This window comes from Manis pentadactyla, chromosome 16 (genome assembly GCF_030020395.1).
Source record: "Manis pentadactyla isolate mManPen7 chromosome 16, mManPen7.hap1, whole genome shotgun sequence".
NCBI lineage: Eukaryota > Metazoa > Chordata > Mammalia > Pholidota > Manidae > Manis > Manis pentadactyla.
In genome coordinates, this window is record NC_080034.1 from 63,776,326 (window position 1) to 63,794,488 (window position 18,163).

Below are 18,163 nucleotides of genomic sequence, written 5' to 3' on the forward strand. Positions count from 1 at the left end.
GACAAAGAAGGATATATATCCTATTACTTGAACGAGGGTGTAAAGAAAAATACCAGCTTTCCACAATTACCAGGGAATGCATCCTTTTGGGAAGCTGCATTCTTACAGCTTTCTAAAGATTGATGCTTTATGTATGGGAAACTTTTACAAGAATTGTGTGTCTCTAAGGTATATTACACATTCATACATGGACATGTATCAAAGAGCGTTTTTTGATACACCTTTCCTAGTATTTTAAATCATAATTCAAGACAATATTGCCCTTTTCCTGAAGACACCCATCATTGCTGATGAATGTGAGTTCTGTTGCCCCATGGAAGGTGTATCTGCAGGTGCAAGTGCTGTAAAGCACAGCTGCTTAGGTACTGATCCCGTGAAGGACCCTGGAAGGTGTTTCTGTTATCGTCTTGCAGAGGCCAGGGATCACCTTGATTTGTGCTTGCTTTTCTCTTCCTCCTGAGGTTGAGTGGAGCATCTGCAGTAGCATGGTCTCCTGGGTAGTGTGATTATGTCCACCTTTCTGAAAAATTAATTAGAGAGCAAATGCTAAGTAGCCTGCTATCAGTTGGTTTTCTCACCCTCTAAGAAATCGTTTTTCATTATTTTTCTTTGATTTAGCAACAATCACACCATAAGCTCCATTTCTGCTTCTCTTCATTTTTCTAACTTGCAGTAAATTTGTTAATAAAGTACACAAGGGAAACAAACCCCTTAGCATTTTCCTAAGTTCTGCTAATGTTTCAGAAAGGGCTTCTTAGCATCATCAGGAAATGCCAGCTTGGCTGACATATCGTAATATAAGACATATATGTATCAGGGATATATATATCCCTGACCCTTCTTCATACTAAACAGAACTCAAAAAAAGAAACAATATTAAAAATTGTAGCTTCCATTTTATGTCAAAATTTAAAGTCTAGTTATATCGCCTGCATAATGAAACAGTCCTTTCTAGAACAGCATTTCAGATTCTGATAAAACCCTCCTTCTATAGTTCTGTAGTTATCTAGCAATAGAATAACTTTGCCACATTCAGACAAGCCTAGGAGATGATCTTTAACTACTGGCATGAAAAGATAATAGGACAGTCAAAAAGAAACAGATTTGCACATTTGCCTGTATTTTGATGGTGGCAGATAAATGAGTTGCCATTTTGAAAACCCTAGAACAATGGCATTTGTGGTTGCATTTTATGGGCTTCTTTAGCCCTGGAACTTGGAAAAACAAACAGCCTGAGGCCTTATTTTGTATAAACTCAGCATTCATCGCTTTGGCACTTTCCCATGTAGAAGTTTAGGAAAGGGTGCCTGTGAGTAATCCCATGTAGAAGTTGGCAAGCATCTCCAAACCAGGCTGTTTTTCTTTTAGGGTAAAGTTCCTCTTAGTAAACCTGCTTAGGAAAGGGTGCCTGTTGCCTCCATTTCTTCTTCTATGTAATTGTCTATGTCACCTCTTGGTTTGAAATGCTGAAACTACCCTTTCAAAAAGAAAATAGACTAAACTGGCTCTCATCAGACACCCCCAGTGAATTCTCACTGAAAACAGACTGGAGCTTCTGGACATGTGTGAGGCCAGGGCGCCCTCCCCAGGACAGCCTGGCAAGTGCACCTTCCTCGATGGGGAACAGGAGCTGCCTCCTTTCAGGCAGCGCTTCCGCATCAACCAGCAGCACTGCCAGTGATTATGTTATCTCTGAAGACCCTGCTTGGAGAGGCCCTGACCGCAGAAAGCATTCTCATTCCATCAAAGAACTAATTAGCAGTTACACGTCAACAACTGGAAGTTTCTGTTCATTTCCCTTACACTAAATCCAAGCGTTAACACCTACCAGAGACACAGTTAGTTTACGAGATGTAGCGGCTCCCCAAGCCACCTCACTCTAAGCTGGTATGGGTTGGCCTTGGCCCAAAGTCCTAAAATAAAGTGGCATCTGTATTTTCTCTGCACTGGCCTCTGTAGTAGTCTTCTCACTTGCTTCCCTGGTGCTCCCCACCCCAGGGGCCTACTCTTCACACACAGCCTGAGTGATCTTTTTTAAAAGGAAAATCAGAGCAGGTTACACCCTTGCTCAGACCTCTCCAGGGGCTTCACTGTGTTCTGATGGTAAAATCCGAACTCCTTGTGAAGTCCTCAAAGGCCCACCACTGCTCTTTCTCCCTGACACTCTTTCAAATGCCTTCTTGATGTCCCTGGTGCACTGCCAGCTTCCTGTTGTACCCTCTACCTCTCCGGACCTTCCCATAGGTTGGTTCTCCTTTTCACTCAGACTTTTACTCAGATTCTACCTTTTCACAGAGGATTTCCCTGGCTTTGCTATCTAAATAACCTCCTTTCCTCTTCACTCTGTCCCCTTATCATGCTTTAGTTTTCCTCGTAGCACTTACCAATACTGAAAATAACATTACTGCAGCCTTACCTGTTCTCTGACCTTCCTTGCGGACAGGGATCTCACCTGTCATGGTCACTGCAGCCTGGTAAACTAGAACATGGGCCCTGGGCCAGGGTGCCTGTGTTCATATTCTGACTCAGCCTGTGTGACCTTGAACCAGATGATTAACATCTTGGTGCCTGATATAAAATGCCGATGAGAACAGGCCCAACTTAATGGGTTATGGTGAGCATCAAATAAGTGAATATACATAAGGCCCTTAGGAGAATGTTGGCACATAGTAAACACTTGCTGTTGTCCAGAGTGTGTAGAAGAGTCCCACGTGGAGTTGCCTCTTAATAATTATCTGTGGGCTAAAGGAACATAAGAAGAGTTTGAGATCAGTGAAGGGGTCTCTGCCCCAAAATCGTGGGATCTTGCTAGCTGCCCAGGACCTCTCTTCGAAGAGACTGACCCATGAAAGGCAAACGAAAGCCTCATGAGGCACCTACATTCGGATCCACAGACATTACCCTGGTGAGCTGTAACATCCTTCATATCAAGTCTTCCCTCCTTCCACTTGAGTCCTTGGACATGAAGACCACCCCCAGGGTGCACACTGATCTCAGCATCACTTTTCCATGGATGTGTGAGCCCAGCACCCCACCCGCCCCCTGCCCCACCTTTCCAGCCCCTGGACGTGCACATCCTGACCAGTGCTGCCCCTGAAGGCCTCGCTCTGACCTTCTCCTCTCAGCGCAGTCCCTGCTTCTCTGCTTTCTAGTCAGCTTTTAAAGCTGGTCCTGCTTTCTACAGCTACTTCTTCAGTCGCTTCAGTCAGCTGTGGTGCTAATGAAAAGACCATAAGCATGGTAAGATTCTACCTTTTTTAAAGATGTCTCTGAGCAAAGATTTTCTTCTGCTTTTTTGGGTAGAGAAACCAAGGTGCCCGAAAGCTGGATGCCTTGGCCAGGCCACATGGCCAGACTTGAGTTCAGTTCTTCTAATTCCTCAGAGCAAACTCAGAAGCTCAAGGACAGGAGCTCCTGCATCAGCAGGAGATGAAAGAGAAAGATATTCTTAAGTCATCCCCAGTTTTGTTCCCAAGATATTTAAAGACCATATCAACCTAGCTCAGCCTGTCCTCAGAGGTCATTCTTCTTTTATATCCTTAATGTGTAGAGATATTTAGTCTTCACTGTGGCAACCCTGAAGGGTCCTAGACAGCATCAGCATTTTTTATTCACCTTGCACACCATCCCAAAGGATTACTCTCATGTCAAGAAGTCCAGTGGCAGATTGTTTTTCCTCCATTATGAGCAAGTCAGATTCCTGTTGCTCCTCATAATTGCAGCCCCTGAGTAGAAGCCTGGCATATACTTGTTCTTTCTTTGATATTCTTGAACCAGCTCCCTGGTTCAACTGTATGAAACTGTAATCTATTCTGTCAATGTCTAACCTCTTTCAGCTACATGCATCATCTCATATCCCATAGCTAACAGTTATTCTTCCACTTTCTATAAATTCCCAGCATTTCCATACAAAATAGTCCTGTAAAGACAGCTTGTAGGAGTTCTTTTCTGCCTAAAGCAAGTTCTGAATTAACCCCCACTAAACCTAACTTTCCTGTCTGCTTCCCAAGTAGGGTCACAAAAGTTGGAGAGGCCAAAATATGTGCCAGAAAGGATGCACAGAAACTGGGCTGTGGACAGTGAGGCAAACAGCTCTCACACAATCTGGGCAGCAAAGAAGCACCTAAGGACTTTATATCCAGACAGTACACAAGGTGCCTTGGGTATTTCATATCAGCAAGAGGAATGAAAACGCCAACCAGATTTTGCTTTTGTCTTTGTTCCTTTTTCCATTTTGCTGTTTGGAAAGTATTCATTCTGATTCCTATTTCTTAAGCATTAATTAGAATAACTGTCAGTTAAATATCCCTCCCCGCCCCCAGCCTTATTATAGCTTTGCGGTTTGTCATGCCCCTTTGGATTTTAAACACTATAGCGTGCCTCATTTGGTATCACTAATTGCTGTGCTCATCATCTTGCTACTTGGTTTCCCCTAAAGACCCACAGCACCAGCCGTCATGTGGGGCCTTCTCTCACTTTGTAGTTCACAGAGATTTTGTGTTCATCAGAGGAAATACTTTTCAAGCAATTTGAAATGGAATTGTAATCTTTCCTGTAGACTTACCTAGCAAAGTAGCTGCATGTCTGTGACAAGAAATAGACAGCTGAGAATGGGAAACTTCAGTTGCCAAATACATGGTGTAGAAATGTAGTGTAGCATACTGCAGTAGAGTATATTTCCATACTTTGACAAGGTTTCCTTGCATATGTGAATTAAGATTGTGGCTTTAGGACTATTCTGCTAAATCCTAAATGTATAGCAATGTTTTCTTGAAACCTGGTGAAAACTAATGTATCTGCAGAGTTTGGGTTTATTTCCAGCTTCGTGCTGCTATGGATGTGCTGTGGAGTGTATCCTGCGAGGCCACACTTTAGTCCTTCTGGGTTCCTACACAGCAGCAAACCTGGGTAACAGAAGTTGGGATGTGTGTGTTTTATAGATCCTTTTCATTCCATACTGAGATGTTCCCCACCACTAACTTAAGTAGACTAGTGGCTTCAGCACTAAGTTTATATCCCAACAATGTTTGGTACCCTCTCTGTGGTGGGATACATATGTATTGAAATAAGGACCATATCCAACAAAACAAGGTTGATCTGTAACTTAAGTATTTGGGTAAAGAAACACACTGTTACTGTCATATATAATGTTACAGTGAGATGATAAACTGGCCATCTAATTCTGGACAACAGCAAGGTTTTAGAGTCATAACAATCTTGCCAGCAGCTTTTCATGACAATTTAATATCTTGTTGGCCATACTTAAGCTAGTGGGTTGGGATTTTCTTTCTAGCAAATATAACTCCATTCCATATATTTTTCCTTCACATCAGGTTAAACAAAAAGTGCTGTCATTTTAGAATCATTCAGTACATCTTTTTTAATTAGAAAAAACTTTACTTGAGTATTGACATAATTTTATTGGTGTTTAAGAAAAAATTTTTTGACTGATTCATAGAATCCATCCAGTAACATGAAATTGAAATCCGTGTCTCAAGAGGGTAGTTATGGCTGAATGTATCTCATGCTCAGAGTACAGCATGAATAAGAAAAATCCTTGTATATATTATTTGGTTCTTGGGCAGTCATCTGTGTTCATCTTTCAGAAAGCAGAAGATCTCATCTGATGCTTCAGTAAATATTAAAATAATTGTTACCGAAAAATAGAACTTCCCATGGACCAGAGACCCAGAAAGAGCAGTTTTAATGAGTGATTCCTGGAACCAAATGAGCTCTCCTTCAGTCCAGTGAGCTAGCATGGTAGTTGCTGGTCATGACCCCATCTCACTCCTGCCGCTGGATAACTAGCATGAGTCTGCTTTCCAAAGGCTGGTGGTGGTGACAGACCTACTTCTTGCTGTGAATGGGGGGATGAGACTATGCAAAAACGTAGGACAGTACTGGGGATCAGCTGAAGAAGGGAAAGAGAAGCCAAGCCTGGCCAGTCTGATGACATGCTTTATATTGGTGTGCGGTGGGATGGTATGAGGAGTCTGTTAATGTAGGTAAAACAGCAGCATCAGCCGAAGGCACAGTAGGCCCCTTACTGATACATGAGAGCCCCTTTGGTTGGGCTGCCTGGTGTTCTGACATGAAGGTGAATTTACTTATGGCAGGAGAGCCTTCCTCTTCACCAGAAGGGCTTTCTATTATTAGGTCGATAATGTCCACTTCTTGCTTGCCTCATTGGCTACCATCAGTGAACAAGGCTTGCAAAGGACACTTGAACTTTCTATTTTTGTATATGGTTGGCTGGATACTTTCACAGCCTCTTTCTTCGGTCTCATTGGACACCAAGAATCATCTTGGAATTTAATCTCGTCCACCTCAGAACAGTCGTTGAGAATTTCCATAAAAAGCCCAACTAAAATTAGACTCACAGGCAGCCTTTTTGTCACACACAGGGCAAAGGCAGATAGCTTTCTTCTCATTTATTTGCAAATAAATGGCAGCATCAGAGCATTTGCCAGTGTGTACAAGTCGCTACATAGCATGGGATTCTCAGACCTGTGTTCCTTAAAAGGCACATCAGAGATACCCAAAGGCTTGTTACAGAAATTTCTGTATTAGGATCTGCAGCAAGTTTTTTTTTAATTAGTGCTCTGGAATGATCAGGGTTTCTAATATCTTTCCTTTTTAATCATTATAATAATATGGCTGATGTGAACTGATACACAGACGTAATTCTTTCCAATTTTTGGTGCCCAAGAATTGGAAATCTGGTTTGGCACAGCCGAAGATAACCTCCCTAATGGTGTAATATTCAGAAGGCATCCAGGGTGCTTCTGTTCAACCCCATTTTTAGGAGGTGGTTCTGCAAAACCAGGTGAGGGAAACTGTTTACCATTTACCATTTACTTTTATGTGTAGACTAATGGGTAATTGTCTTCTGGAAGGCAACTTGACTCTTCCAGGCAAAGTCTCAGCTAAACTGGCACTTTATAATCCTCTCCTACCACTGGGCAGAGAAATCCCTAGATATGCATATCTCTCTAACTTGCTGAGGTGTCAGAACAAAAATAAAAACTTTGTTTGAAATCATTGAATAACGCTTTGGAGTAAACTTGTGGGCTTCTTGAGAACATCACAGAAGGACAATGTTTTTAACCACATCAAGATGGCAAGGAGGAATTGGGGGACATGGCCGCTGCATCTCAATCATGGGCTCAGTATCTTGAAGCCGCACAGAACCAACAGGAGAGGGTGGTGAGTGAAGTGTTAAATAGCAGGAGGCACAAGTGGATTTCAGCCTCGGCCAAGTCTACTTCTACAGGGAGTGAGCTACCATCCAAAACAACTGATGATTTGATTTGATTGTAGATAAATCAGAAAGGCCTTCCAGAGTCCATAAGTATCTGCATTTATACAGTTCTTGGATTTCAGTCTGAACTACTCTTCAATAAATCTAAGGAAGGAGGTCGTGCTTGCATCCACTTTTATTCCATCCAGCAAAGCCTAGTGACACTCGTAGTTCAGAAGCCCTGAAACTAGAAGCCATGTTCAGAATGGTTAAAATGAAAACAGTGATACCGCCGAATGCTGGCAAGGATACGGAGAAACTTGATCACTCCATGCATGGTTGGTAGGGATATAAGTGGTGGAGCCACTCCTGAACTCCTGGAAATTCACTGTTTTCTATCACCCTTAGCAGGGACTCCACCACAGCAGCCACCAACGAAGACACTGCCATGCTATGACCACCGCAACCTCCAGCCCCGTATTGCACTGACCATGGCTGGGCCGCCACTGGCCCATCATGTGACCAGCACAGAAGCTGGACCTCTAGCTAGTTTTTTTTTTTTTTTACTAAAGTATCACTGATATACAATCTTATGTTGGTTACAAATATACAACACAGTGGTTCAACAGTTACCCATATTGTTAAATCTTCACCCCCTCTAGTGCAGTTACTATCTATCGAAGTAGTAAGAAGTTTCAGAATCATTGGGTATATTCTCCATGCTGTACTACCATCCCTGTGATCAACTTATATTGTGATTACAAATTGTTATCAGCAAGTTTCTTTTTTAATGAAACAGGTCAAATAGTGTATGTATCAGAATCAGATTATGAACCTGCAGTAAACAGTTAAGAGCAGACTATTTACAGCCATTCAAGATAGGAAGAAATAGGTGATATTACAAGTAGCACACATTTTTGTTAACTTGGGTGTATATGTGTGAGATAAACATTTTCAGTGTTTCTTTGCCTACACTTAATTATTATATTTGTAGATCACTGAAAGCAAAGTAGTTTGCCCAATTTATTGGCATTTTGGATATTGATAGATAAGAGTCTCTGAAGCTATATTTACTTTTATTTGTCATTTTATGATGTAGTCTCAAGAGAAATGTCCACCAATAAGTTTCTTAATGTGCCTGTTGTGAAATGAGAAGCTAGTGAACAGTGACTGTCTTCTTTCACTGTCAGCCTCTGCAGCGTTTGCCCCAGTGCCCTAAGTAGTGGTTAAAACTGAGTTACAAGTAATATCTTACCCACAGTTGTAATCATCCTTTAGAACAGCCTGGGAAAAGGTAGGACTGGCTTAATTAGGTCCTTTGGGGGAAAGTCATAGTGCACTCCCTGTCTCTCCTCATGTACACATTTCCCTTAAGTACCATTTTGATAGTTTGGGAGAGACTCTAAAATTTAGTTGGCAGTTGTTTTGATGGAATAAAAGAAAATTACTGCCTACATTAAGGGTATTTAAAAATACATGAAAAGAATTACATACTGTTCATAATAGCCAAAAGGTAGAAGCAATTCAAATTTCTACCAGTGGATGAATGGCTAAACAAAATGTGGTATATATGCATACAATGAAATATTACTCGGCCGTGAAAAAAAAAAGATATTCTGTCACGTGTTACATGGATGAACCTTGAAGATACTATGCTGAGTGATATAAGCCAGTCACAAAAGGGCAAATACTGTATGACTCCACCTCTCTGACGTTCCTAGGGTAGGCAAATTCAGAGACAAAACTTAGTATGGTGGTTGCCAGGGACTGGGGAGAGGAAGGAGAGGGGACTTGTTCCTTAATGGGTACAGAGCTTCCATACTGCAGGATAAAAAGTTCTAGAGATCTGCTGCACAGTAAGGTGAATGTGTTTAACTGAGCTATACACTGAAAAAGAGTTAAGATGGTAAATCTTATCTGTTCTTTTTTCCACAATAAAAAATATCTCTCCTTCCCCCACAAAAAAGACTTATAGCTAGTCATCATTTTTTCTTAATTGGGGAAAATAAAATTAAATGCTTCAGGCACTGGTGCCTGAGGGTAGGAGGCTTAAGTCATTTGAAACTTAAACAAGAGGATTTATATCTGTGAGCCTTTAGTTTCTTATCTGTAAAATCAATGGATTATACTGTAATTTCTAAGGCTACGTTCAGTTCTACAATTCTGTGGTTCAGCATTTCGCATAAGTATCTGTCCCCATCTTCTTTATTCACAGAAACTTACTGATACACTTTAAATTACTCTAATGCTTAGCTTTCCTTGGCCGATTTTCACCAAGATCTTAACTCTGCAGAGTTTGCACTATAGATGAGCAAAGTTGTAAGCCAGCTATGTATTTATACCATCATACATTCCAAAAACTTCTCTTGGTCTAACATTTCTGCTACAAGGAAAGTCAAAAAATCGAAATATTTTATTAATGTTGCTAGCATCTACCTCTGCTGCTAGTCCTCTTCTTCCTGGTAGAAGATATTTCACCAGTACTAGAGCATATCTCTGACCAGAATGTTTTCTTTCAGTGAAAATGAAACAACAGTTGAGCAATAATATAATAAATGATGGGCAAATGAAAGATGAGAATGCCTTCCTCAAGTCAGACTTTAACGTTAGTACAAGTTTCTTCTTGATTTGACTTCTCTCTGCTCCCTCTCTGTCTTCTGAGCTACATTAAACACATCTGCTAGATAAATTAAATGTAGTTTTCAATTCCATGCCCACAATATTCTTTTCTTAAGTGTCTATTGAGAGCCCTCTTTTTGCCATGTAATTATGAAGTGACTTTATAAGCTTTTTGGAGACAGAGTTGGGATGAAATTATAAGATCCATCACAACCTTGTAGAGTTCCTTCTCATTTCGATCCTCTGGAGACAAACCCTTCCTTCTCCTCCATTCTAGATCTCATCTGGTCACTCATTTAATCAGACAGAAATATGTAGGGTATCAGAGCAGTACTTCCCCCTATGCTATATTGGTCAACTAAAATTAGATCGAAGGATCAATCTACATATTTAAAAACTAACAAAAAATCAAGTCAGAGGCAAAGGAGATTTAAGCATTCTGTCTTGAACTTCAATAAAAATCCTCAGGAAATCAACATGAATTTATATATAGTGACCAGAATTGCCCCCTAAGTGAACCCTATATCTTTGGATATATGAATGAAAAACTCCCCAGCCCCTGTCAAAGCTTAAGAAAGCAGGGGTGGGAGGGTTGCTTAGTTTTATACCTTCCTTGGCTTATGTAAGACATTCATTTTTTTTTAGTCTGTTCAATATATAGTTCTTCTGCAACTATAAAAATACTTCTTCCTACAAGAATTTAAACTAATTTCCTCCCTCTGCTTTTTCTAGAAATTCCAGTAAATCCTCAAGTCTGGGGCAATAGTATTCCCACAGCTGGCATTCCTGTAGAAGAAATGCCTCTCAGCTGGAGATGGCCCATTAAATTTGCTTGGTCCCTCCAAGGGCAACATGCACAAAACAAGACACCATTTCCTTTCTGGGAAAAGCCTATCTCACATTGCACTTTTCACATTCAGTAATGGTTCTTTTGAATATTTCCATGTTCCCACAAGCTCATGAAGAAGGCAGAAGTAATGCTATTTATAGAAAGCTTTTGCACATGGTTCATTTTGCAATTAATATTATCCTCCTATCTGCTCTACTGTAGCTGCTCACTCTAGAATTCTTAAAGAAGTGTTTTTGTTGCTGAAGTGCCTAAACTGGAAGTAGATGTCATCAACTCTGGGGCAGGAAGTACACAGATGGTATAGGCAAGAGGTGGGATAATCTCAGCTCTGGTAGTAACTTACTGTGCTATATGGGGCAAGTTCCTTATTTGCCTTACTCACCACATCTGTAAAGAGACAATCTTGCTGATGACCGTGGTGGTGGTGAGGACACGTGCTTGTTTCCAGTGTTGGTTTACTGCACCCTCTCCAGGCACTCACAGATGCTGTGCGCTGAGCGCTTGGAATGCATCGTGTGGTTCTCCCAACAGCAGCCCTGTGAGAAGATACTATCATTGTCGTGTGGAGATGAGGAAATTCAGAGTTGGAGTGTTTGAGTAATTCTCCCAAGGACACACAATTAGGAGAATGGTCGGCCCGCAACTGTTCTCACATTTTAGCCAGTTCTTCAAAGAGATCATACTGTGGGTGGCCTTCTTTTGAAAGAAGGTAAACAAGATGTTGGAGATGAGAGAAGAAGCAAAACTTGTGCTGCTTTTTCTAACTGTTCATTTGGAGCTCTTATTAGAAGGTAACAGCTTACCTTCTGTGGGCTCATGAATAGTTTATCTCTAAGGGCTGGTCTGCTTTATCATTTCTCCAAAAAACTCCTCAACTCTGTCTGCCTTCAAAAGAAAGAAACATACAAACACCACAGTCTGAAAATGTTAAAGTTCAGCCCCCTTATTTAGGAAGTGTTTGCTCAGAATCTCCCCACAGATCTGAAGGTTGCAGCTCCGACTGTACTTTTCCTGACAAGCTATCACTGAAGTGCCCTTTGGTGGAAACCTCCTGATGCTTACTGCTTGGCTTGTCCTTTCAGGAAATCAGAGTTAATTCCAGTCATGCTTATGCAGATCTTCTCCCAAAATGACAAAGGAGCAGTGCCCCATCTTCTAGGAAGGTCAGAAGGGACGCACCCCGTTGATGTTAATTTGTGTTTCTGTGCCACATCTTCTGAGGTGACAGGGAGGTAATGACCCCATGCCCAGCATGTAAATGAGAACGTGCTGTCGATTCCTGAGCATATGCTGTCTGCAGTTGTATTTTTTCAGATTTGATGGGTTTCATCTGTAAATGAAGATATGGATCAATTCATTGGTGCTTTTGAAATGATTTCTCCTAACTGTACATCTATCAGTCTGAAAAGCTGTGCTTGTTTTATTCAGAGACATGATAGGAGTGGTAGGTAAGAGAAGAGAAGAGACTTTGCTCAAGATACACCTAAATTTAAATCCTGACACTTGTTCAGTAGCTCTTTATCCTTGCTCCCAGTATTTAATCTCTTAAAACATTATCACCACTCAATTTTTCTACTAAAGGCAAAGGAATACCATTTCAGTTAATGTTAGTTTTGTACTTGCCATGTTTTTTAAATACCAGAGCCAAATGATGTGTCAGAAATTTTCTCTCTTCCCCAGTCTGATAATAAGGCTGGCATTTCATGAACTGGTCAGGTAATCAAAAGGCTCTGAAAGTTTTCTAAGATGTGGTACTATAATAACCTTGGTTTTACTAAATAATACTGGTGTACTATTAAATCAGTATTTTAAATGTTTTTCTTCAAACTGTTGTATTTCATTTGGCTTAATAAGGACTTCTCCATACACATCTCACTTCCTTAATGTAGTGAAAATAGCACCAACACGGAGCTCACATGGATTCCCCTTCAAAGTCTATCACAAATTAGCAATAGCGTCATCAGAAAGTCCATGACCCTTTAGGCCTTGACTTTGAAAAGTAAGGAATAGGGCTCAGTGGTTTCCAAGATCTCTAAAGCACAAGAATTTGTTTTATAACTCTGCTGTATTTAAACTTCTAACTGCCTTGTTGAGCTTGGACTTGGGGTTTCTCTCAACAGATTATTACATTTCACTAATAAGTGAGTACATTCCAGAGTTGTCTACACAGATGGCCATGCCACTGGAGCTCGGTAAGTACTCAACTGAGTGCTGGCTGGCCCAGGAGCCAGCAGACCTGGGTTCTGCTTCCAACCACCTGCCAGCTGGCAGCAGTCCTCACGTGCCAGCTTCCTCCTGTGGCTGAGGAAAGGGTCTCTCCATTCCTCTCTAGGGTCCCTTTCACAACTGACATCTGATTCTGAAAATGATTGGTAACGATTGTTAGGTCCCAGAAACATACCTGTGAGTGTTGGATTTTGACCAAGGGTGAGTTACCTCACTGACATTCTCTATTTGCTGAACTGACTTTAGAAAGGAGACTTGACTCCCCAGATCTCACAGACAGCGCATCTTGTTGAGGGGAGGAATGGTAACACTGAGTCATGTAATGTTCCGCCTTCCTCGTCAGCCTCAGCAGCAGGGCCCATGTGAGAAAAGCCTTTGGCTCTGCTTTGTAAAATCCCTTAATATCCAAGAACAATGGCAGGAATGTTACAGGGATCTTGGTGACCTGAGGGGGTCTGTGAACTGTGTACAGATGCTGCCCTTTCACACAGCTGACAGATTGTAAACACCTCATTTACTAGTGAGGTTTTCTTAATTGAGGCTCACCAGACCTTCTGAGGAGGAGTAGGGTGGGAAGGGGGAGACCAGAACAAAGAACAACGTGCATTTTCCTCTTGCTTCCAGCGAGCTTCTACCTTAGCAGTGCCAGACTAAGTATGCTCTCCTTTAAAGTTTATAGCTGGCTGCATAGGTGTCTGTGTAATACCAAAGTAGTTTTCTTCCCAGAAATATTCTTTTAAGCTGAGCCCATTTTTTCTTATGAGACATCGGCCGCTCTTTTTTCATACGTAGGCAGTTTAGGAAACCAGTAGAAAAACAGCTTGCCTCCTGTGCATGCCTGCGCCGTGCAGAGGCTATCCCATTGAGTCATATTTCATGTCCTGCCTCCACAACATTGCTGTTGCTTCCTGACTGGAGGCAATGACATCTCTGTCTTCAGCTGTACTGCAGGATCCCGGAGGGCTGGGCTCCCATGTGCACTGGGCCAGCACAGCACAAAGCACGCAGCGAATGCTCAGTGAGCCTCCTGCATTGGCCAGCTCCCCAAGGGAAGGCCTTCGGAGCCTGCTGGCAACTTCTGGTCCTCTGGGCCACCAAAGCACTGAAGTGTGACTCTCGCGACCTTTATTACAAGCTCTGCAGTGGCTTGTTAATCAGCCATCTCTGCCCTTAGCCTCTGAGCATCTGGAGAGAGAGAGTTGTACACCGCCATACCAGTGCCTTGTCAATGCAGTAAGCGCTCCGCTAATGCTATCATAATAAAGGCAAGGTAGCTCGTTAGGAAGACACAGAAGCAAGAGTTTCAGAGCCCAGACTCTGCCTCTGACTCATGGCTTAAATAACAGGCTTGGCCTTTCTGACCACAAGTCTTCTGATGTGTAAAGATACCTGCCCTGTGTACTTCTTAGCATCTTTGTGAATACAGTGTGAGATTATGTGTGCTGGCACTCTCTGAAGTCAGCAAGCTGCTCACCAGTCAGTAGAGTTAACCTCCCCTAAACAGCCCTCCAACTGAAGCTCCTGCCTTGGCTGAGGAAGTGGCCATCCTCCTTATCAGAAAGGAAGCCATGAACTCCTGGAAATTAGTGTCTGGCTCTGCCAGAATAAGCTGAGAACAAAAGGGGATCCGATGAGGTGACTCCTGGCAGTATGACATGAGGCTCCTGAACTCTCTTTGTATTTTCTTACCCCAATGGGAGACATGAAGGGCACAGGAGTGGCTTCAAATCCTGGCTATCACTCCCTGACTTTATGAACTTAGGAAAATGACTTCCCGTTTAACTCGTTTTCCTGTTCTATAAAATAGGCACACATATTCCCACTTTTAGGGAAGTGAGAACGGTGAAGGCACAGTGTTTGTAAAGCACATGGGATGGTACCTGGCCCATGTGTGTGTTCTATACGTGAAAGAGTTTCAGCTTCCCCCATGCTTCAAATAGTTTTTCCATACTTCTTTTAAATACTCAAGTGCTAAATTAATTGTGATGTGTCTCGGTTTGGTTTCAGACTCTCACTGTACAGAAAGGGAGTAGCTGCCAGTTCTTCTTTCAGGCAGTCCTGTGCTCTAGCCCCGGCCCAGCTGACTCCGGAGGCCTTGCTAGTCTGAGGCTTTTGGCGTACGGTACTCGCTGTAATATTGGTCTGACTTTTCCAAATGCTTTTCAGTCGTTTAGGTAGAACTGTGAAGATTAAATTGCAAGTGACAGTTCCTGTATGAAATATTTATCAGATGCCAATAAAAGTCTGTCCACCCAATGGAAGTGAGAGGGCAAAAGGGATATTTAGTGCACATAATCTTACTTCCTTATTTTAAGGTTCCTCTCACATCACAGACTGCTAGGCTTTGAAATGAACAAAAGGCTATAGGAAAATAAAACTAGCAGGTAGGGCAAGTTGGTGTTTGGAAGTGAAAGCTGGAGGTGCTTTACTCTGAATAAATAGAGGTGTGCTCAAATTCAGAAGATGGGAAGGCAGAACCCAGCACCCTTAATTGGCCTAGCAGAGCAGGATTTATGGGTAGAAAGAGCTGATTCCTCTGTTATCTTTCTGTCCACACTCATGTACACAGAACAATGCCTGATGAACAAGATACGTCTCAACAGAGCTTGGACGAAATTTTCCTTAGATTTCTGTAATGCTCATTTCAGAGAATCTGTATGCCTAAACATTATTTCCTGGCCACTGGAACATAACCTAAATGGGGCAGAGAGAGCTAATAATGGTCAGTATTTGAGAAATTTGTTTTCTAATGGCAGACGAAGGACAGACTTCATGTGCACGTGCCCACATACAGGTAGCCAAGTAATGAGAGTGGCACATGATGTTTTTAGTTTTGGGGTTTTGTTATCCTTGTCTCCTTGAGGAGAGGGACTGTGTCTGTTTCCACACTTATCATAAGGCCTTACATAATGATGGTGCTTAGAAAATATCAAATGGATTATCTGCTTTAATTCTAAAGGACTGAATTATATATACTGGAATTTCTTAATAGTGTCTCAGTGTCATTCACTCCATTTATGGAATAACTTTTATCAGCATAGCAAAAAGTCTTACTTGAGCTAGCAAAATTTTATCCATAACATGGGAACAATAATTAGAAACATAACCAGTTATAATAGTTCTTTCTTTCTTTGGGACAAGTGGCAACCCTGACATACATACTTACGACATACTTACTGACATACAAACTTATGACAATCTATTCGTATTTTCTTGGGAGAATTGAGAAACAAAGAGTGGACCGACCAAAGCCACTTTGGAAAGGCCTGTTAAATCAAGTAATTCTTGCCCAGCGATTTGAATGAGAAAGACTCATTGCTGAGTTAGACTGCGTGGTCCTTCTGTTGCCTCTGTCTTTCTTTGGAGCCTGTTGGGATAGCATAAGGTTCATATTTGTATATTTGTATATGAGATTGGAAGTTGGGAGATCGGCCTCTCCATCATGGGTGGAGAATCACAGGCAAGTTCAGGAAACCAGGTACTAAATAACTGAGCCAAACTCCCCTTACCCGTCTGATCAGTTCTCCAGAGCTACATGGACTACAGGTGTTGTGGACATGAAGGTCCTCAATATGATATAACTTACTCACCTTTACCCTGTGGGGGGACTCTATTTATGTGAATTCAGACACCTCTGAAAATGTAGGAAGAATCAAATGCAGTGATGTTCTTGCCGGGGTGTTTTGTGTAAACAAATTAATTATGAAGATTCAGATTACCAAGAAAATGTAATGAGAGGTTGATTGAGCACCTGTAGAAACTAATTCTGGTTATGATTGTTTACTGACTGTGGAGACAAAGAGGCCAACATTTCATTATCTCCTACTGTATGCTGCATGCTGCTCGCATGGACCATTTCAGTCACATCTACTCTGCAGTTTCCTCACTTTCCAGGTACGGAAACTAAGGCACAGGAAATTTAAGAAATCAACTCAGAGAAGTTAAGGAACGTGAAACTCCATAGCCATTATTGTTGAAACCAGGATTTGAGCTAAGGTTTCCATCACCATCCCACGTTGCCTTATAGTAGGATCCTTTCATTGTATTTTGATAAAGTGAATTTCATAAAAACTTGATTTAGATGTACTTTTGTAGCCTTGGAAACCCCTTTCCGCTGAGAGGTAGTGAGTGCTCAAAGTCAAGGAATGTCTTGGGGAGGCACCCACAGCTCTGTGGCTCCTGAATCCCCATGCCCTGCACCCTCTGGTATACACAGAAAAGAGGTACAGAGGGCCCACGCTTTCAGAGCTCTTAGAGCCTTACTGCTGGCACGACTGAAGGACAGATTGTTTCCTCTAGAGACAGCAGCCACTAGCTAAGGATGTGAGCCAGGAGACCAGACCCAGAGCTGTTCGGAAGGCTGGGAAGAGGATTCATTCTGAGCAGTGAAATGACTCATTCAGAGAAATGGAATAGTTTGTGGCTTGAGCTGATCAAACCCCTACCTCCTCTTGATGGTCATCTGGGGCTTTGGTATGTTTCCAGGCCACTGTCAGGAATCTGAAGTTTTTGGCTGGACGGGGAAGAGTATGCATGCCTGTCATGCACTAGTGCACACAGGACCCTTGAGGCAAACAGTACCAAGGCTAGCCAGACTGCTCACACCCCCTTCTTGATACGCAACTAAATGAACACTGCCACATTCCATATCAAAAACCTGTGTTACACTTACTTAGTCACCTCGGATACTTTAAATCATACACAAGTTTTCTAAGCACTTCGTAGTATTTAGGAAGAAAAACTAGAACCAGTCTCAAAACAACGATGTTATGCTTACCCAGAAAATGAAAATTTTTTTCTTAATTTTTAAATGTTTTGTGCCTATATGTTGTAGTACACTTGGAATTTAGTTCAACTCAACTTTATATTTTAAACTGTGTTGCTGAGGGAACCAAACGCTACCTGGCCTGTAGTGGGATCTTCAAATACAGGACTTTTTGCCTTCTGCTAGTGGTTCACGACCTCGACTATACCTTAGAACCTGGGATGCTTTTACCAATCCCTGTCACCAGGCCACTCCAGACCAATGGAATTTGAGTCTCTGCAGATGGAACTCAGGCATCAGGATTTTTAAAGCTCCTCAGGTGGTTATGGGGTGCAACCAAGGTTGAGAACCAGGAGTTTACAGTAAGCTGGGGAAGATGCCAACCAGTCATCCTGCACAAAGTGCATGTTCTCCCGAAGGCAGTCTAGTGCACAAGTTGTCTTTGATTTTTGTGATTACTGAA

The 18,163-nt window shown here is 42.0% G+C and overlaps 1 protein-coding gene and 1 pseudogene across 2 annotated transcripts in view; one reads left to right on the forward strand and one right to left on the reverse strand.

Moving 5' to 3' along the window:
* Positions 1-18,163, forward strand: part of LYRM4 (LYR motif containing 4) — a 155,797-nt gene that overhangs the window by 42,279 nt on the left and 95,355 nt on the right. The window contains exon 3 of one of the 2 annotated variants that reach the window (XM_036921277.2): positions 7,652-7,739. The exons of the other annotated variant lie outside the window; for it this stretch is intronic. Within the exon in view, the coding sequence (XP_036777172.2) occupies positions 7,652-7,729 (78 nt within the window). The 3' untranslated portion in view covers positions 7,730-7,739. Of the gene's footprint in view, positions 1-7,651; positions 7,740-18,163 lie in introns of those variants that run through there. 2 annotated transcript variants of the gene reach the window in all.
* LOC118930215 (E3 SUMO-protein ligase PIAS2-like) lies at positions 4,322-7,639 on the reverse strand (annotated as a pseudogene).